Genomic DNA, 22477 nt, shown 5'->3' on the forward strand with positions numbered 1-22477 from the left:
CTGTCCCCTGAAAAAACACCAAAAAAAGCTATTCCTGTCCCCTGGGAAAACCCCATTGTCAAAAGCTGCAGGCAGCGTGGGTGAGTCCTCTTCATTAAAGCTGTCATCAATCACGCTGCCCCAGCGCCCAGCCCTGACTAGGACAGTCGCAGTGGGTTAGCGGGTCAGCCAGCGTTTGTCGCCCTCAGCATCCTGCACTTTTAACCAAACTCTCAGGTCAAGAGCCTTCAGTGCAATAAAGGCATTCGTGGTCTGAATCCGTATTTCAGTAGATCAGACACTGAAAACAAGCAAAATCACTTTGAAAGGTGATTAAGAGAGTCATCCCCTGAAAACAGCTATTCTTTGTCCATCATCTAGGTTAGAGTCAAAATAGGAAGGAGGAAGGAAGGCTCTAGAGCTCCCTCAGATGGACATTTTAATTTCAATTCTGTCCCCACTTTAGAGCACATTTCATTACTTGCTGAATGTGGGACGTTATGGGTTGCCTACTGTTTGAGTTTCCTAGAGCTGCCGCAGCAAGTTACAACAAACAGGTGGCTTAAAACAACAGAGAAGCTTCCCCTGGCTGTCCAGCGGTTAGGACTCCGTGCTTCCACTGCTGGGGGCCTGGGTTCGCTTCCTGGTCAGGGAAATAAGACCCTGCAAGCTGTGCAGTGCAGCCAAAAAAAAAAAAAAATCCAAAATCAAGGTGTCAATAAGGCCGCACTCCCCCTGAAGCCTGTAGGGGAGGGTCCTTCCTCGCCTCTCCCTGCTTCTCAAGATTTGCTGGCCATCCTCTGCATTCCCTGGCTCGCAGCAGATGTCACTCTAATCGCTCTTAGGTATCACGTGGCATCTCCCTGTGTGTCTCTGTCCTCAGGTGGCGCTCTGCCCTTCTTAGGGGGACTCCAGTCACACTGGATTAGGGCCCACCCAACACCAGTATGCCCTCATCTTAACTGATTCCATCTGCAAGGACCCTATTTCTAAATAAGGTCACATTCTTAAGTAGGCCACAGGGGAGGGGAGCAGGTAAGACTTCAACATACATTTTCTGGGAGGACACAATTAACCCATAATATCTATCCAGGACCCTTTACTTTTTTCTCTTTCCTAATCAAACCCAGGTTTTCCCTAAAGTGTATCAACTGATACAACTATGAACAAAAATATCTAAGCTAAGACTGGGAAGACCCTGCCCATATGGCAATGGCTTGTCCCAACAAGTCATTCCTGTGCACAAAACAGGTACTGGGGGTGACTCACAGATTATGCTCATGAAGGCTTATAGCTATGCGGAGTCCAGGCAAAGAGACAAGCCTTTAAAAGGTAGGGACAGGGCTTCCCTGGTGGCAGAGTGGTTAAGAATCTGCCTGCCAATGCAGGGGAAACGGGTTCAAACCCTGGGCCGGGAAGATCCCACATGCCGCGGGTCAACAAAGCCTGTGTGCCACAACTACTGAGCCTGAGCTTTAGCGCCTGCGAGCCACAACTATTGAGCCCACGTGCCACAACTACTGAAGGCCGAGAGCCTAGAGCTGTGCTCCGCAACAAGAGAAGCCACAGCAACGAGAAGCCCGCACACCACAACAAAGAGCAGCCCCCCGCTCACCACAACTAGAGAATGCCCACGTGCAGCAATGAAAACCCAATGCAGCCAAAAATAAATAAATTAAAAAATGTATTAAAAATAAAAATAAAAATAAATAAATAAAAAGTGGGGACATCAGATGGCCATGTATGGTCGTGGCACTTCTCAGATCATTAGTTTGCTAATTATCTGCTTTCCTGGATGTTACCCCCATTAGATTGGGAAGGTTGACCCTTAAAAAAAAATCTATCTAAGCTCTTACTAGAAAGCCTAACATATAATAGGTACTCAAATTGAATACGTTTCAAATATTGTGAAAAATGTTTATTTGGCTAAATCTTCTTTCTGCCCCATTGTGAGCCGTTATCTGCCATAGAATGAGCAAGAAAGTATTTTACTAAAGGAGCAGATATTGGTTTTCCCAACTCAGAACCAAGAAAATGGACACAGAGCTTGAGGGGCAGCTGTGAGTAATCAGGCTGGGACCACATTCAGTGTTTTTGCAAGGAGATTAAATGAGACAGTGGCAAATGCTGAGGCAGAAAATGCTGGAGTGTTGGCAGAGGGTCTGTTTTTCCCTCAGGCACCAAGTAATAGTGGGTCCCCAAGGATGTAGATGTGGACCAAGTGGGACTCAAATTGCCTTGGAAGGAGGTCAGCTAATAGGATGACTTTAGCTCAGCCCGGGAGAGACAGGCTGGACCAGACCCACAGGGGTATGAGTTCAGGTACAGTTAGGATTTAGTGAATTTCCTTCCCATCTGTCCCTGACCTGCAAAGTCGGGTGCAACCTCAAGGAAACGTTCATGGACCCACTTACACATTGCAAAACAAACATGCTAGAAAAATTGTCAAAGATTTGGAAATGGGCAAAAGAGATTATTAGTATCCTTCCAATAAAATGCTGGGATGTTGTGCCCCAACCATACAGGAGTACTAGATCCTATAAAGGTGTGTGCACCTCTGATTGTCTTTGATTGGACTAGTATACACCTCTGTAGAGATAGAAGTAAACCTGCAGAAAACAGATAGGCAAACATTTCCTGTCTCTAGCAATGCCAGTGAGTCCTGTTCATACTAATGCAAAAGAATCTTATCCAGTAGAGAATATAAATCCCTGTAAGTCTAAATCTCATTTGACCTGGTTTTAATCTCTTACTTGTTCTTTCATTACTTAATAAGTTAAATAAAACCTTTAACATGCAAGCAGCTTACATTTGTCTGAGAGTCATGTTTTACCTTTCAGGATATTATACTTTATCAGATAAAGAGGTAAATAGGAGTACAGTGGGAATGATGTGGATGCCTGGAGCCTCAAAGTTTCAACGTAATCGTAGGTAGCTATGGAGAAAATCAAGCCACTGTTGGGGAGGGATGACAAAGTAACCTGTTAGGGAAAAAATTCAAAGGAGGTGAAGTCTGTCATTGGACATTTCTAATTCTCTTTACTCTGACCTCCTAACACCCTCACTTTCCTCACCTTGCTGGCTGTATAAATCTCCTCTCTAGAGACCCCACCAGGCTCTGAACGCACACCCACCCTTCCCCAAGGTCCAAAATTCCTTCTTCCTTTCCCAGAAAGACCCTCTGTCCAACTAAGAGGCTGAAACAGAGTATGATTCCTCAAGGGTATTTTTTTCTTTCCTTTCTGAGAAAAAAATTTTTTGAATTTTAGATTTATGCCAAACTGGTGAAATTATGGTAGAATATATAACACAATAGTTATTTTTAAGGGTACAGTTTAGTGGCATTAAATACATTAATAATATAGTGTAATTACCATCACTATCTATACTTAAAACTTTTTAATCTTTCCGAACACCAATTCTGTAGCCATTAAACAGTAAATCCCACCCGATAAGTCCGATTCTACTTTCTGTCTCTATGAATTTGACTACTCTAGGTATCTCATATTAATGAAATCATACTAAATTTGTCCTTCTGTGACAGGCTTATCGCACTGAGCATAGTGTCTTCAAGGTCCACCCATGTTGCAGCATGTGTCATAATTTCCTTCCTTTTTTTAAAATAAATAAATTTATTTATTGGCTGTGTTGGGTCTTCATTGCTGAGCGTGGGCTTTTCTCTAGTTATGACGTTGCATTGTGCAGGCTTCTCATTGTGGTGGCTTCTCTTGTGGAGCACAGGCTCAAGGTGTGCGGGCTTCAATAGCTGTGGCATCTGGGCTCAGTAGTTGTGGCTCATGGGCTTAGTTGCTCCACCGAATGTGGGATCTTCCCAGGCCAGGGATCGAAACCAGGTCCCCTGCGTTGGCAGGCGGATTCTTAATCACTGTACCACCAGGGAAGTCCCTTCCTTCCTCTTTAAGACTGAATAGTCCATGGTGTGGATATATCACATTCTGTTCATCTGTTGGTGATCATTTGGGTTCTTTCAACCTTTTGGCTATTGTGAATAATGCTGTATGCATTTTTTCTCTTCTTTTTAAATTACTTGGCGGGAAGTTTTTTTTTTTTCAGTATTTATTTACTTATCATTTACTTATTTTGGCTGTGCTGGGTCTTAGTTGCAGCACGTGGGATCTTCATTGTCGCATGTGGGTTCTTAGTTGTGGCATCTGAACTTTTAGCTGTGGCATGCATGTGGGATCTAGTCCCCAGACCAGGGATCAAACCCGGGCTCCCTGCATTGGGAGCGTGGAGTCTTACCCATTGGACCACCAGGGAAATCCCCAAAAGCTTTAAAAGATCTGTCACTGGGGCAGTGTATGCAATTTGAAGAGTAGGAATTCTACTTTGCCTTGCTCTCATCATCTCAGAAACCAGGACTTGCAACCTGGCATCCTGCTGCTGAAAGATGGCTGCCCTCCAGCACACTTTCCTCCAGCATATGCCAAGGAATGTTTGCTACCTCCCTTCTCTCCCCATCTTATTAACTGGTATATTAGTTTTGTAGGGCTGCCATAAAGAAGTATCACAACTGGGGTGGCTTAAAAAACAGAAATTAATTCCTTATAGTTTTAAGGCTGTAAGTCCAAGATCAAGGTGTTGGCAGGCTTGGTTTCTCCTGAGGCCACTCTCCTTGGCTTGTAAATGACTGTCTTCCCTCTGTGTGTGTCTGTGTTCTCATCTGCCCTTCTTATAAGGACACCAGTTACATTGGATTAGGGCCCACCCTAATGACCTCATTTAACTTAATTACTTCTTTTTTTAAAATTAATTAATTAATCTATTGGCTATGTTGGGTCTTCATTGCTGCACGCGGGCTTTCTCTAGTTGTGGTGAGCAGGGCTACTCTTCGTTGTGGTGCACAGGCTTCTCACTGCAGTGGCTTCTCTTGTTGTGGAACATGGTCTCTAGGTGCATGGGCTTCAGTAGTTATGGCTCTAGAGCACAGGCTCAGTAGTTGTGGCACATGGGCTTAGTTGTTCCATGGCATGTGGCATCTTCCCCAAATAGGGATCGAACCTTAAATTGGCAGGTGGACTCTTAAACCACTGCGCTACCAGGGAAATCCCTTAATTATCTCTTTAAAGGGCTGTATGTTCCAATACAGTCACAATCTGAGGTACTGGGGCTTAGAACTTCAACATACGAATTTGGGGGGGGACACAAGTCAGCCCTAAATAGCTGTTTTGGGGTTGAACCAGATTGATAGCATATCACTCGCACACTGTGAAAGTTTTTACTCTGCTGGTTTGATGAAACTGAGTTTATGGAAGAGGTGCTCACTTTTATCGACATAGCCTGGAATCTGCTAAGTGGACACAAAACCACTCATGACCAAACAAAAACTGCAGAAATCCCTGGGAGGAAATTGCCTTAACTCATTGACTCAAATGCTTCCCAGGGCAGGGTTTCCTGGCTGCTTCCTGAGAAGAATGTCATTTTCCCTAAGCAGGTGGTGGGGTTATGAGGGATGCTGCCAGTGAAGGTGGTATTGGGGGTGAGAGGGGAGCTGGTTGTGGACTTCGTGATTTTGGGTAAATTGCTTAATTTACCTAGGCTTCAGTTTCCTCCTCTGTGAAAGTGAGGGGCTCTTTAGCCCCTTCCTACTCAAACATGGGCCAGCAACCAGGAGCATCGCATCACCTGGAGCTGGTGAGATGTGCAGAATCTCTGGACCCATCCTGGCCCGCTGAATCAGAATCTGCATCTTAAGATCTCCAGGTGATTCACAGGTACATGGAAGTTTGAGAAGCACTGCAAAGACTTATTGGGTCTGGTGGTCACAGAGGGAGATCAAGGAGCCAGTCACTATGAAACAATTTCTCCCTTCCCTCATTTCCTCCCCTCAGGTAGCAGGTTGGAGGAAACATGTTCATCCCTGCTTCTAAGCTGCTGTGAATACATGCAGGAAAGGCTCTGTCCTGTAGGCAACTGTCACCCCATTCAGAGCAGAAAATAAAGACTGAAATGCAACTGCCTCCCCTGACCCCACTAATAATCTTTGGCTAAAAGATCCAGGGAACGTGCAAAGACCAACAGGATTATTGGGTTAATTTCAGAACTCCCCCGGCCTCCACCCTGCAGTCTGCCACAGATGCATGCTATAAAAAGGGAGAGCCGAGCTCAACAGTAAAAACAAACAATCCAACTAGAAAATGGGCAACAGACAGGAACAGACATGTCACCAAAGATGGCAAATAAGCACATGAAAAGATATCCATTATTAGCAGCCGTGAGGAAAATACCAATTAAAACCACAATAAGATGTCACTACATACCTGTCAGAACATAAAAAAAACAAACTAGTGACATCACCAAATGCTGGCGAGAATGTGGAGAAAGTGTACCTTTCACATGTTCCCAGTGGGAGTGTAAAATGGTACAGACATTCTGGAAAAGTTTGGCAGTTTCTTATAAAACTAAACCATTATTTTGGTTACATTGAATATAGATTTGCTGAACAGTTTTGATGTTATTACTTATTTTTTTAATAAAATTTGTATTGTGAAAGTGCCTCTAGGATTATTTTCTAATAAATAACTTCGCATTAAAAAAAAAACACTAAACCATTTGACCCTGTGATCTCATTCTTGGGCATTTATCCCAGAGAAATGAACTTATGTTCACACAAAAATCTGTATAAAACTGTCCAGAGAGGCTTTATTCATATTAGCCCCAAACTGGAAACAACCCCAATGTCCTTCAATGTGGGAAACAAGCTCTTGAACATCCATACTCTGGAACTTTCTCAGCCATAAAAAAAAGAGTGAACTGCTGATGCACCATACAAGCAGGATGAAATCTCCAGAGACTTGTACTGAGTGAAGAAAGCCAGTACCAAAGGTCACATGCTTCTCGAGTCATTTAAATGACATTCTTGAAATGACAGAAGTATAGAAGCAGAGAATGGATTAATGGTGGGAGAAGGGTGAGGCAGGTGGGGGTAGCTATAAAAGGGCACCTGAGGGATCATCGTGGTGATGGAAATGTTCTCTATCTTTGTATATCTGTGTCAATGTCCTGATTTGGACATCGTGCGATGGTTTTGCAAGATGTTACCACAGGGGGAAACAGGCAAAGGATATACAGGGTCCAGTTGCGTTATTTCTTACAATTGCATATAAATTTACAATTCTCTCAAAAGAAGAGACAGAGAAAAGGAAAGAAAAAAGAAATTATTTTTGTTAGAAGCGAGAGAGAGAGAGAGAGAGAGAGAGAGAGAGGAAAGAGACCTATGTCCTGGTCCTCATTAGAGAAATGTGAGATTCTTTGCCAGTTGAGGAATTCTGGTGCTTCCGCTGGATGTGAAGGGAGAACAGAGAAGGTCAGAGAAGGGAGAAAGGAGAATGTTTTATTTACTCCCTGGAAAGCCCTAATTTCTATGCGAACTAGACAATTGCTTGGACCATCGTTCCTCAGAAAACAACTGGTTGACAAAGCCCAGCCAAACCTCAGAACCTGCCAGAAATCTAGGAAACTACAAAATAGATCTCCAGTGCCCTCGTGGGCACCACATGTCAGAAGCCCTGTTTGTCAGCAGGATGGGCCCCGGGGGACACTAATCTGTAGCTTCTGGATGTGGGAGAAGTCTGTCTGGCGTGTTGCTTCAGCTACTCTCCACCAGGAGGCTCTGCCTGGCTCCGCCGTTCTTGCAAGGGCCTGGGCAGCTTCTAAAACCTGCCTCTGGTAAGGAGCTCATCAAATTCCACATTGAGAACAAGAGGGAGTCTGTGAGACAGCTCCTCCCCTGCGGACTGCCAGTTGTCCAGTCGGAGGGTTCTGGAACTTCCCTCCCACCACATCCCTGGACATCCCACCCACTTGAGTCTTGCCCCTCCAGTACTTACCGGGTACTCACAGGCTAGTGGAACTAAAGCTTCTTGCCCCGCCTGGTGCAGACAAGGAAAGGAAAGGCACGACCAAGGACACCTTGAGCTGCCCTGCAGTTCACAGAGCAAGTGGCAGGATGGTGAGAGTCAGGCTACACAAATGGAGACCAAGTCATTGTCCTCCCTTTACCTCCTCACCTTTTTTTCTTTTTTGGTCTCAAAGACAGTTGCCATTCAACTACCACACCCTCTCCTATATTTCATTCATGTTTCCTGTTCACCAGAAAGCCAGCAGATTGGGCTCCCCAACCAGCACGTCCCAGTCAACGGGATCATTGCCTGGTCAGCCTCCAGTTGTTTCCACCACAGTCCCCTGCCTTGACTGGGGGGGCCCGGGGCTTGCCTCCACCACCCAATCAGCAACTTAAACCCTCGGAACGTACCACAGGTTAGCTCCTTCTGGCCGGGAGCAAGGTTAGGGTACGGGGCTCCCCAACCCCCAACAATGCTCACATCTTCCTGCAATTTCTCTCCTTCCTATGATGGTCATCCCACAATTTTAAGGAAATAAAGAGTAAAACGCTCGTCTTTATACTGTACACACAGAACATCTAGACGTTGTAGAAAACCTGGTAAAATTAGAACAAATTTTGCAACGTCAAACCATTGTGTTTGCACTGAGAGGATCAGAATTGTGGCTTAATCTAAAACGACATTCTTACCCAACTACTGTTTAGCCTTTTGCCACCTGCTCACAGAATTTCGCATACATTTACTCACACACATCTAACAGCAGCCTGAAGATTAAATATCTGAATGTAAGTCAGACAGGATCAAAGTAGATTTTACAGATTTTTCACAGCTCTGAAAGGCAGGCCACATCTTCCAGTGGAAGAGGGCAGCTCACGAGCACTGTATAAGGTCTGCCCCTCCTTTCCTCAGGTGCATTTCACCACTAGCACCTTGGGCTTCGGTTGGTGGGGGTCACCGCCTGGGACTATCCCAGGTGGCCAGGGTACAGCAGGGCGAGCCTAGGGAACTGCTGGAACCTGGAGTCTGAGCTGGGAGTGTATCTGAGGCACCCAGGAGCCTGGGTTTCCGGCCATGGCCCAGGACAGTGAGGGAGAACGAGGGGAGTCCCTTCAAACCCCGGAGGGGCTGCTCCAGAGCGTGAAGGGTGAAGTTAGCCACCTCAGGGAGCAACGACGGGGGTGCCCAGAAGCAGCTACTCCCCATGTTCACACTGATCCTTGGATTTTTTCCTCCAGGAAACAAAGCTCATTTCACTGTTACTCATGTGGTTAAAACATGCAACCACCTTGACAGGGATGTAAAAAAACAAAATTCACACCTGAGGTAGAAATAAACCACATGGTGGCTTCTCCTGAAATTAAGCTTTGATAAGACTGGGTGGGGAGGGAAGATGGAGAGAAAGCCGAGGGAGGATACCCAGCTCCTGAGGCAAACTGCATGCGTGTGTGTGCAAGCAGCAAGATAAACTGCCAAGTGCACATTTTAGCCAGGCCTCAGGTTAAATCGCTTTTCCAAAGATCAGCAACAAGGAGCCGCACTTCTGTGTAGCAGTTCATGGAATCAGATGCTGCCTCCATGAGCTGGGATCTTTCAGTAGATCTCGTCACTGGGTCCTGTCTCTGGGCAGTTGGGCTGCAGCAATTACCCAGCTATGGAACCAAAGAATTTTCTCTTCAGATTTCCTTCCCCAAACAGGACCTACGAGGTGGTTTATACCACTTTACATATTTATTAAATATTAATGAGGTGACTTTTATAGTGATGCTTTTTATTTATATATCAAACATACCCCATCCAATAAAAAAATAGTCTCCACAGTTGCTTTCTTAAAATGCTCATGACAATTCTGAAACCAAATACTATTAATACTTTCAGCTAAATAGGAATCAAAAAAGAGGTTTCAAGGAGGTAAATTTAAAACAAAGTTTCAATTTCTGGAAAGAAACTGTTAACGATGATTGTCTCCAGAGGAGAAGTGTCAGTGACTGGAGGTTACTCTTCTCTATATTCTCTTGCACATTTTGAATTGTTCACCGCGTGCATGCATAATTACCTATTCCAAAGGAAAAGCAATTAAAGTGAAAATTAAATATTCAGAATCTAAATTGAAACTGTGAATACAGACTATCCCTATTAAAGTGCTTTTTCTTAAACCTTCAAAATAAAGGGAAACAAGCTCTACTATTTAAAAAAGCCCTCCCTCCTACACCCCTCCCATTTCAATAGCTGTGTGTAATTCCTTTAAGGAACAGAGTAACCATGCGTGGGAGTTAAAAACGCATTTAATCATTTCCCCCCAAATACGACAGAAGTGTGGCAAGGAGGGCCATCTGTTTTACTTGAATGAGAAATGACCCAGCATTCTGATTTCAATTAGCCTCTTTGTAGCTTTATGTTTGAGCTGGTTCCATGGGTAACAGTTCAAACTAAGTGTAGAGAGAAGCTGGCCAAGTTCTGCCAGTGCTGGTTTGTTTTAACAACTGTCAATGAACATAGAACAAGTGTACAAGACAATGCTGCTGGATGCAAATTAAAATGCAAAACTTTACAGAGTCAAAATAGCATGTTCTGGAATCTAAGAGCTAAACAAAATATTGAAATGGTGTCTTTATATCATTATATCAAACAATTTAAATATTTAAAATCAATATCACTTATTTAAATTCCTAGTTTCAATCAACAAATATACACCTACTACATGCAAAGTCCTGTTATGCCCTGAGCCTGAAACAAAGAGGATACAAGTAGTGATCCCTGCCCTTGGGAAATTTGTGATCTATTTGGAAGGATAAGCCTGCAAAGTTGTACAATAATTTGAATATTTAAGACAATAAGAGAACTGTCAAACATCAGTATTGAACAAATTATTATGAGTTCTGAGGATGGAAAGGGAATACTTTAGTCAAAGGCTTTATATCGGAAAGAATCTGCTCATTAGCAGTAGAGCAGGGCCGAAACACACACACCCCCATCTGACACCTGTGTCTCCTCCACATCACCTCTACCCCCCCGCTTACACACAAGCACACACACACACACTCAGCAGGTTTACAAAGGTGGGTGTACTCCCTCTAGAATGGCCAAAGGTAACCCAATGATGCAACACTGCATTGGTGATGGCCCAAGATCACTCCCGGGGCTCTAGGGAAGCCAGCCTGAACCTCAGCTCTAGTTGTCACTGCCTCCTAGGCTGCGTTTGTCAAAGACACCAGACTCCTGGCCCCCCTCCTGCACAGGCTGACTGCCCAGTTCTTTAATAGATTCATGTAATGGGTCTCAAGGAAGCCTTATGAATGGGGTGGGAGGGGGAGTCATTTTTGATGGCAGCTAGTATGTGCCATTACAGGAACTGATTCACATTTTTCCACGGCACTCAGTGTTCCCAGTCCTTACCATCTGCTTTCTTGATGTCTGAAAGAAGGGTCTATGACCTCGGCTGTGTATCTTCATCAGTTTCTCAACATGTCTCTCCTCAAGGGGTTGGCCAGTTCTCCAAAGCCACGTCACCCAGGGCAGAGGAGTCATGGTGGTGATGGCCATCGAGAGGGGACCTCGTGTCAGGGTTCTGGCACCGCAGCAGCATCATGGGATGGATTCTGAGCCCCCTGCTCCTCCCACCCAAGCACTCTCCTCAGTGTGGCTAACCCAGACCCACCCGCTTAGTCTCCTGCTGAACATGAGACACTACCAGTCACCATGCTGCCACGGACTTATTTCTTAACTCTAGGAGATCCAAATTAAGACAAGGTAATCATAAAGAAGAACTGCTAGTCACTATTAATGTAAAGATCATAAAAACTGTTTTTTTAAAAAAAATCAAAAATACTGTATTTTGAAAAACAGGTAAAAAATATGAAATTCTTAACAGCAATGCAGTAAGGCTCATAGTAACTATTATACTTAGATAATTTATCTGGCTAGATATGCATGACTAAAATTTCTGTTACTGCCTAACAATGAAGATTTTTAGTTTTGTTACAAAGTCCAGGAGACTGGCATTTCATTTAACTCAAAACTCAGAAAGTATTACATTAACAAAAATCAGTAAAATCTGATAAAATAGTATAAATCATTAAAAACACCATTGGTAAATAGATTTGTATTTACAGAATCTCCGTGAACATATAACAGGTAATGATGCAATGAAGACGTTTTTACAATATTTATTAAGATAACAAATTTATAAATTGAAAGACTCAGAGGCACATAGTTTAAAAGGCCAATACCACGGGAATAATGAAGTCAACACAGAAAAGAAAGTATGAACAGTTACAACCAAGGCAGGATTTTTTTAAAAGCCACATCCCCCCAATACACATCATATGAATCATCCTTCAAAATTACCATGATAAAAAGTTACTTCCTTCAAAGAAAAATAATTCTTTCCACCTACCGAGTCTAGAAAATCCTATTTACAATGAACTGCCCTGTATTTCATCAGTATTGTTTAATACGGCCTCTTCTATTTTGCCATTAGAAGTACTGAAAATTTTATAGCTATTATATTTACAAATGCACATAATATTTAAATTTGCTCTTCATTGAGAAAAGCTGAATATATACTTAATCAAATCACAATACAAATGTTTTAGTGTTGATAACACATTCTGTGGGGACAGGTGTACGGGGAGAGGTGTATTTAGAATTATGTTGTCTCTGAAGGATTACTAGGCCAATAAGTCTGATAAAACGCAAGGTAGTCACAAAAACAGGTCTCTGTTGGTGAAGAATTTAGTTTATTTCTGTTTTAACTGGACACACTGGGCTTCTTCAGTCAACCTTCACCACACTGTATATTTTGGTAACAAACCAAAAGCATGCAAAGAAGCCAATTGTTCCTATAAAAGAAAAAACAAAAATAAACCCCTTTTCAAAGGCAGCTTCATGATTTACACAAACATACAAACTTAAAATGATTGGTTCCTTATAAAAGGCCACAAAATTACAAACCATTACTTACCAGGAATATACCATAGGTCCATAAACTTTTTTGAATACAGAACTAATTCAAATCAAATTTCTTATAGAAATTGATAGAGAAAAATTTTTATGCTGTAAGAGTACCTAAAGCTTTCTGTAACATATTCTTTTTCTTATTACATGGAAAAAGCTAAAACTGAAGAAGAAAAGGATGCCAATTTTACTTTCCTATTTAAGAATATTTGCTTATCACAAAATGGAAAACTGCTATTTAATTAATTCAACACACGATATGAACAGTTTAAATATCAGAATATCTGATTCACAGAGTAATTAAATGGGGATATTTTCTAAGTACAGTTATTGGGAATGATCAGCTTTCAAAGAATTATAATAAAATAACTCAAAAAGATTTTACAAAGTGTTAAAACTGATATGATTAGAATAATAACAAAGGCACATCCCCTCTGAAATGAGAGGTGGTGCAGTACTGGAGGACAGAGTAGCTCTGTCATGAGCTGTGTGTCTTATCTTTAGATCAGTCCTAGAATCTCCAAGCCCCGTTTCTTTATCTTATTAAAGAGGGATAATTTTATCTGCCCTAGCTCTCTCCACAGACTGTTATGTAGAGTAAATGAAATGATTCATGAAAAAATACATGTCTTAATTTTCACGTAGTCTCATAACTCTAGATTCCAAAAAATGTGAATGCTAGACAGGTGACAAAAATGAGGCTCCAAGGGGTTATGGAACTGTCTAATGGCCCGTGGCTGGTAAGAAAGGGCAGAATTCAAATTCACTTTTTCTGACTTCAACTGTAGTATTCTTTTAAACTATATCATGCTTAGATTTACTAAACATAAATTCAGGGACTCTGTTTTGCAAGAGAATATATACTAAATTGTGAAACTATCTAACACATTTTTAAAGCTGAGGCATAGCATTTTTTCCAAGACTACCCCCTGAGAAAGAGTCAATAGGTAGGGGTGCAGAATACAGAAGGAGGTATACATGCCCCTGTGGAAGTTTTATTTTTAAAGTTCCAATAGTTTTTATCATGGTTTTACGTATAATATAAACAGAAAGTACTAAAGCAGATTTTCTAAATCAAGAGACTACACATGGGACATTACTACAGAGTTATGAATGTTATTCTCACATCGTACATGTACCGAGTACCTACTCTACGCGTGTCATGCACACAGTGTGTGTTTTGGAGGACACACAAATATACATTTTCAATAGTCAAAGGGTCATTATTAAGACCTGGGAAGAGGTTTCGGTTAATTTCCGAAAAGTAATGGTGACAACATAAATATATTTAAACTATCTTTTCTGTGTGTGGCAAGGAATAAATTACTCTATATATGCATTCATGGACACAGATACCAATGCACAAGAACAGTAATCCTCATTTCACAGGCTATGACTGTTTTACAGACATTTATTAAGCCTTATGGCTATGGGACTTTTCTAGTGGTCCAGTGGTAAAGAATCCATCCAGCAGTGCAGGGCATGTGGGTTCGACCCCTGGTTGGGGAACTAAGATCCCACTTGCCTTGGGGTAACTAAGCCTACATGACATTACTGAGTCCATGCACCCTGGACCCTGCACACCACAACTAGAGAAGAGAAAACTCGCACGACGCAACTAGAGAGAAGCCCACGCGCCACAGTGAAGAGCTCGTGCAACGCAACCAAAGATTTTGCATGCCGCAACGAAGACCTGATGCAGCCAAAAATTAAAAAAAAAAGCCTTACAGCTATGGACCTAAATTTATCACACAGCACCAAGATATGCACCCCCACACACACCTACCCCACTATGTCTGACCAACAACCTGGAGTACAGAACTGATATAAGTGCCTAAAGCTTGTTATACTGATATAGCAACAGGGGCACTTCAAAACTCTACCTAATTCTCTTAAATGTTAACAGATGAGTAAAAAGAAGAAAAGTTCTAATTTTTAAAAGTTTCTTTTCTGGGACTTCCCTGGCAGTCCAATGGTTAAGACTCCACGCTTCCAATGCAAGGGACTTGGGTTCAATCCCTGGTCGGGGAACAAAGATCCCACGTGTCACATGGCCAAAAAAATAAATAAAATAAAAATCTTAAGAAAACATTTTTTTTTAAAAGTTCTTTTTCTGATTCCTATATTTCCTCAGATAGCATGCATCACAATATTAGATAAAATTTTAGATGTACATTTTTTTTGACAAAGAAAGGTCCCCCAATCTTTTTGTTTGTTTAGTTCTTCCACAAATGCTGACCAAGCACCCACAGGGCTCTTAGATACAGAAATCTAGGTGGACAGAGAAGATATACATATAGAAATACCAACATAAAGCATACTATATTCCATTAGGTACTTGGATTTTAAAGTGGAGATATATAAGCCTCTGGCTTAAAACTTCTAGAGTAAGGGATATCCTATGATTATCTTTTCTTGATATCATCTATTCTCAGTCTCATCTTGACTTCACCTCCCCAACTTCTACTTACTCCTAAACTTAGGTAGGTAGAGTTTTTTATTCTATTTCTGAAATGAGCAGAAGCAAGACTGTTCCATTATGAGATTAACGGGAAAACCTTGAGATGTACGGTTGAGATGCCCCTGTACTTTTAGCACAACAATGGACCCTGTTTAGTCTTCTTCCCTTAGGTTCTGTTTTCTCACCTTCGGTTTACTGATATTCACCTCACAGGGGGGCAGACCAAACTATGCTTAGTTGCGTTGAGAACTAAATATAGGAGCACTATGTAGTAGGAGCCTTCATGGGTTTTGTAAAAGCAAAATAATTATAATTTGCCTAAAAACTTATTAACTAAAAGGAAGGGAGGGAATATGGGGATATGTGTATAAAAACAGTTGATTGAACCTGGTGTACCCCCCCCCCAAAAAAAATAATAATTAAAAAAACAAAAAAAACAAAAAAAACTTATTAACTAAAAATAAATCATTCTAATTCTTACCTGTAAAAAGAAAGAAGATCAAAACCATTATCATGGTATAACCAAAGTACAAAATTGTACTTGCTGTTCCTGTGATTTGCAGTTTTGAAAAGAAGTAGTGTATTGCATATATTAAGAAATAAACTGCAGTAAAGCCACTGGTAAGGAATGAACGCCATTGCCAATGATAATCCTGGGTAGAAAAGAAAAAAGTTAAAGATCAAGAATTACTTTCCAATTAATAGATAACATGTAGTAGAACAAAGTTATAAAGCAAACATAGCTAAGTGAAACAGTGCCCCAAACCTAATTTTTGCTATTGGTTCCAGCCTCTTTCTCACACTGAACTTTGCCAATTTCCCTTTTCACTAAAGGTGCCGAGAGGCACCCTCTATCTTCGATGGAGCTACTTAAAGACTGACTAAAAACGTGTAGAAAAATCTTAAACAGTTTATGAATAATGAAGCATTAGGCTGTATTTTAAAATGTATGTTTCTCAAAAAGAAAAGAATACAAAGAGCTTAGTTACATAATTCAAAGTTAGTATTACTTATCTTACAGTCTAGTCGACTCTATTAGAAGATTATCCTCAAAAAAAAAACCTGGTTGAAACCTGTTTTTAGTTATTACTAACATAATTTAAATAAGATAGGTTTTTAAAACTGCTTCTCTTACTTTTACATAAAGTGGCCTATAGCTTAGCAGGAGATCTTATAAAAGAAAATACTTCCTATCTCTTCTACCCTTTGGAACATGTAAAAAATTAATATATTTCAAAAGCATACCAAGATTAGAAAATCCTAAAGAATCCACACACAATAACTACTACAGCTAATAAATGAATCCAGCAAACTTGCAGGGTACAAGATCAACATGAAAATCAGTGTTTTCATACACTGACAATGAATGATCCACAAAAGGAAGTTTTAAAAAATTACTCCATTTACAGCAGCATCCAAAAGAATAAAATATCCAGGAATAAATTTAAGCAAGGAGGTGAAAGACTTGTACATTGAAAACTATAAAACATTGCTAAAAGAAAACTAAAAACGATTTAAATAAATGGAAAGCCATCTGTTTTCATGGATTAGAAGACTTAATATTGTTAAGATGGCAACACTCTTCAAAGCAATCTACAGATTCAATGCAATCCCTATCAAAATTCCAACAACCTTCTTTGCAAAAATGAAAAAGCGAACCCCCAGCTTCATATGAAATTGTGAAGGGTCCTAAAGAGCTAAAACAACCTTCAAAAAGAAGAACAAAGTTGGAAGACTTACCCTTCCCAATTTCAAAACTGAATACAAAGCCATGGTATTCAAAACAGTGTGGTACTGGCATAAAAATAGCATATATACCACTGGAATAGAATTGAGACTTCAGAAATAAACCCACACATCTATGGCCAATCTATTTTCAAGAAGGTTGCCAAGGCCATTTAATGAGGAAAAAATAATTTCTTCAACAAAAGGTGCTGGGAAAACTGGATAGGCACATGCAGAAAATGAATTTGGACCCCTAACTAATACCACACACAAAAATTAATTCAAAATGGATTAATGACCTAAAACTATACACTTAGAAGACAACATGGGGGTAAATCTTCGTGACCTTGGATCTAAGCAATAAATTCTTAGAAACAAAAGAAAAAAATAGATAAATCAGACCCTCAAAATTAAAAACTTTGGTGTGAAAGACATCATTAAGAAAGTGAAAACACAGCCTACAGAATGGGAGAAAACATTTACAAATCACATATCTGATAAAGGTCTCGTATCCAGAATATAGAAAGAACTCTAACAATCAAATAAAAAGATTAACAAGCCAATTTATAAATGGGCAAAGGAATTAGACATTTCACCAAGCAAGATATAGAAGAAAATATGCTCTTCATCATTAGTTACTGGGGACATGGAAATCAAAACCACAGTGAGATCCCACTTAGCACCTAACAGGATGGCTATAATTTAAAAAAACAGAAAATAGCAGGCACTGGCAAGGATGTGGAGAAATTGGAACCCTTGTGCATTGCTAGTAGGAATGTAAAATGGTGCAGCCACTGTGGAGAACAGCCTGATGGTTCCTCAAAAAGTTAAACAAAGAATTATGATATGACTCAGCAATATCTCTCCTACATATATACCCAAAAGAACTGGAAACAGGTAGCCAAATAAATATCTGTACATGAATGTTCACAGCAGCACTATTCACAATAGCCAAAAGGTGGAAACAAATCTAATGTCCATCAACGAATGAATGAATGAACAAACTGGAGTACATCTATCTATGCAATGGAATATTACTCCATTATAAAAGGGAATGAAGCACTGACACATGCTACAATGTGATGAACCTTAAAACATTCTGCTAAGTGAAGGAGGCCAGACACAAAAGGCCCACATATTGTATGATTCCATTTATATGAAATATCCAGAATAGATAAATCTGTAGAGACAGAAGCAGACTGGTGGTTGCCAGGGTCTGAAGGGGAGAGAAGATCGGGAAGTAACTACTTAATGGGTATGGGATTTTATTTAGGGGTGATGAAAACCTTTTGAGACAGAGACAGTGGTTGCACAACACTCTGTATATGTATTAAGTGCCACTGAATTGTTCATTTTAAAATGATTGATTTCATGTTATGTGAATTTAACTTCAACTTTTTAAAAAAGCATCTCAAGTTTAACAAAGTTAGATATTTATCTCCTGTATAGAAAACAACTATAAAAAGAATGATTTAATGCAATCTAAATCTTTAAAAGTCACCTAAGGACACCAACACACATCACCATGTTGCCCAGAATATAACTCATTACACAATATAATCTCTGAAATGTTTTATTAAATTTTTCCACTTAAAATGTTTATTTTCACTAAATTTTCAGTCTACAAGTGTCTGTATCACAAAAAAGAATATTAATTTTAAAGTCAGTTAAAAAATAAAAATTCAGCATAATGTATCATTCTCAGGAAATTAACATTTTAAAGTTAAGCTCTAAATAAATAAATATACTGAATTAGGATACCATCTTAATTCAGTCAAACTGATTTAGGAACTTGACTTAGGAATACAGGTCAATTTCTACCTAAATAACACATATTTACAGAAATTACTTTGATTACAGTTAAGTCCCCTACATATGAACCTTCAACCTTCAAGCCGAGAACTTTCAAAGATGTGAACGTGCATCTGGTTCCAGCAAGGAACCAGCACCTGTGCCGTCAGCATCAGGCATGAGTGAAACTGCAGCCTGCCCTCTGTCTCCTATTGCTGACGATTCTTCAGCTCCACCATCTCCCACCTCCTCCCTCTCCTCCAGTCAGTAACTTCTTGGCTGTTCACGCGATGCCAGCTGTTGTACTGTACCACTGTACTTTTCAAGGTACTGTACTGTAAGATTAAAAGTGTTTTCTTACGTTTTTTGTGGGTCTTTTTTCTTTATGTATTATTTGTGTGAAAGGTATTATAAACCTATTGCGGTACAGCACCATATAGCCGATTGTGTTAGTTGGGTACCTAGGCTACCTTTGTTGAACTTACGAACAAACTGGACTTATGAATGCACTTCTAGAACAGAACTCATTCGTATGTAGGGGGCTTACTATAATAGTATTCAAAGTCGCCTTATGCCAAAGTTATAAATACTGTCCACAAACTAACGTAAGTGAATACTGCTAATACATACCTCTGCACACAGGTGGAAATAGCAAAGAAGTATAGTTGCCTCAGAGCAGGTAATAACCAAAATGATAAACACCAAGAACAGGAAGCCAAACATGTAATACATCTGGTGTGACCTATAATCAGACATGTCAAGATGAAGCTGTAGATATTTTCTCTTTGACACAGTAAATGACACAACCTTTTCATTTTTCCTGAACTGAAAATGTTTGCTTTTTCCCCCAACTAATCAAAGACAAATTCTCCGTAGATTTAGACAGTGATGGGGTGGGGGTGAGGAACAGCGAGGGAAGGATACAGCAATGTTACTGGACTCCGCCTTCCTGTTCAGGGAGAACCTAAAATTCTTATTTATTCAAATATGTTTAGTCTATCTGTCTACTGGTGAGTCAAACAAATTTGATAAAAAAATTAATGTAAAGACAGAACCAAACTAAGAAAAGGTTACATTTGGTACATATTGTTTCTTATCATATATGATAAAGTCAGTGGAATTTGGAAAACACTATAACAATGAGGAAGGAAAGACAAGTTCTAATCACTAAAAAGCTCAAGTTTAATTCTGACAATGCTACCTGGAACCTTGGTACTTTCTGTAACAAATGTCAATGTGATCAAATAAAAATCATAATGTACTGCAATGTATATACCCTAACAGTGGGGCTCAAAATTACCACTATGAGTTTTCCCACATGAACAAGAAATTAGAGAATGAAGGGTCTTAAGATAAGAAACAACTTTGTTTTTGTTTTTTTGGCCATGCTGTGTGGCTTGTGGGATCTTAGTTCCCTAGGCCCTCAGCAGTGAAAGTGCAGAGTCCTAACCACTGGACCACCAGAGAATTCCCAAGAAATGATTCTGAGGTTGTCTAGCTCAAACCTTCCTCCAATGCTGGCTTGAACCCCCTCTATCAAGAGCTCAGAGCATCTTCTCTGAAGCAGAACAGGTTACTTACTAAAGAGCATAGGTTTGGAGAGATTTAGGTTAATTTTCTATCATAAAGTAGCTGTGTGACATAGGCAAATTACTTAACCTCCAAAATCCCATTTTCTCCTCTGTAAAATGGGATAACACCCACCTTAGAGAGGTCTGATAATTGAGAATTAAGTAAGAATAAGAAATAATAAGCCCTTGATTAATAACTTATCACAATTATTCTTTCTCACATTGAAAAGATAAAATAACTTCAAAAAAATTTTATTTATTGGCTGCGTTGGGTCTTCATTGCTGTGCGAGGGCTTTCTCTAGTTGCAGCGAGTGGGGGCTACTTTTCATTGCAGTGCGCGAGCTTCTCATTGCAGTGGCTTCTCTTGTTACAGAGCATGGGCTCTAGGCACGTGGGCTTCAGTAGTTGTGGCACATGGGCTCAATAGTTGTGGCTCACAGGCTGTAGAGCACAGGCTCAGTAGTTGTGGCACACGGGCTTAGTTGCAGCATGTGGGATCTTTCCAGACCAGGGCTCGAACCCATGTCCCCTGTACTGGCAGATGGATTCTTAATCACCACACCACCAGGGAAGTCCCATAAAATAGCTTTTGTCTCTAGATTTCTGGTGAGGGCTACTACTGAGCCTGTGCTCTAGAGCCCGAGAGTCACAACTACTGAGCCCATGAGCAGCAACTACTGAAGCCTGTGTGCCTAGAGCCTGTGCTCTGCAACAGAAGCCACCGCAATGAGAAGCCTGAGCACCTCAACAAAGAATAGTCCCTGCTCACCACAACTAGAGAAAGCCCCCTAGCAGCAATGAAGATCCAGTTTAGCCAATAAATTAAATAAATAAATAAATAAAAAGATTTCTGATTATTAGAGAATGGCTTACATTTATAAGATATATAGTAATCCATATAAACAAAAAGAGAAAGCTAGTACTACATATAATGGGAGTGGGAAAAAAGAGGACTTAATCCTTAGCTTACCAAATACTATTCAGAATGAAGAAAAGCTGTATAAAGATGCACCCAAAGGGCAAAATCCCTCCCATGATAATACCAGGCAATGGCTTTGTGTAGAAGGACTGTTCAGGAATCTGACGTGGAATCTGATTGGTTCGAACTGGATGTTCAATGGCCTTCATAAAAAGAAAGGATTCATAATTATATATCTGTTTAAAAAATTCTTCTCTGTACTAGATTATTTGCCTGCTTTTTCTCAGCTTCCATGCTGACATGAATGGCAATACAAGCCTACCTAAGTCATCAAAGAGATTTTTATTTAGAAGCAACAAACCAGATACCATCAGGTACCATATTCAGTCTGTCTTCTGGAACAAGCCACCACTGTTTCCAGCAGTGAGCCAATGATTAATGGCTTTAGACAAAGTAAGAAACACACAGGAGGAGATAATATAGTACTCAGGAAACAGTAGTTAATAAAAAGGTAGAGTTAGGTTTTTCCTTTTAATTACATACTTACTCTAAGAAATTGGGTGGTTCTGAAACTGTTATCAATGTATTTTTTTTTGGAGATGAACAATGTCACCTTTATTAAAATCGCTCAATTTCACTAAGCCTTAAGAACACAAAGAAGACAATGAATGGCTATATGAAGCTTCATGATCGTAAGTTATTGGTGATGTTCTCAATTACTCTCCCTTTCGTAACACACAACATGGCAGTGTAAAAACAAATGGGACCTAAAGTACCTAAACATAGTTACGTAAGAGGAAAAAAAGAGTACATATGTAGAGATTCACTTCCTTGCAAAAAAGTTCAAAAACATACTTCTATAGTTTTTGTGATGCTATATCAAAATTTAAAACTTGATATTCTCATTGAGACTATACTTCTGTGGATCAGATTACTTTACATGTAGATATATGTGTATATAGGCAGAGAATCACTATATTGTTCTTAAATTTTTAGAATTTTAAGTATTTAATCTATGCAATTAAAAAAATTCAAATCGTGTCAGTTTACTATTTATGCTATATAGATTTTAAATCATAAAATTAAACAAAATGCCAAAGAACTGAAAACTCTTTTAGTAGCCTGGCAGGGTAGGTGCAGTGGAGACTCTCAAGTCTCGTAGAAGTCAAGCAGGCAAGTTTCTTCCAGGGCATTCCAGGTCCCCTCACAAAG

The 22477-nt window shown here is 40.2% G+C and overlaps 1 protein-coding gene across 1 annotated transcript in view; it reads right to left on the reverse strand.

The window, feature by feature from the left end:
• Positions 1-11991: 11991 nt before the first annotated feature.
• The window catches only part of TM9SF2 (transmembrane 9 superfamily member 2), a 67560-nt gene continuing 57074 nt past the window's right edge, over positions 11992-22477 (reverse strand). The window contains exons 14-17 of the mRNA XM_057707561.1: positions 21317-21468; positions 19405-19516; positions 15740-15911; positions 11992-12682 (exon numbers count right to left, since the gene is read on the reverse strand). Coding sequence (XP_057563544.1) covers positions 12615-12682; positions 15740-15911; positions 19405-19516; positions 21317-21468 — 504 coding nt within the window. The 3' untranslated portion in view covers positions 11992-12614. The remainder of the gene's footprint in view (positions 12683-15739; positions 15912-19404; positions 19517-21316; positions 21469-22477) is intronic.

Source organism: Hippopotamus amphibius, chromosome 14 (assembly GCF_030028045.1).
Source record: "Hippopotamus amphibius kiboko isolate mHipAmp2 chromosome 14, mHipAmp2.hap2, whole genome shotgun sequence".
Lineage (NCBI taxonomy): Eukaryota > Metazoa > Chordata > Mammalia > Artiodactyla > Hippopotamidae > Hippopotamus > Hippopotamus amphibius.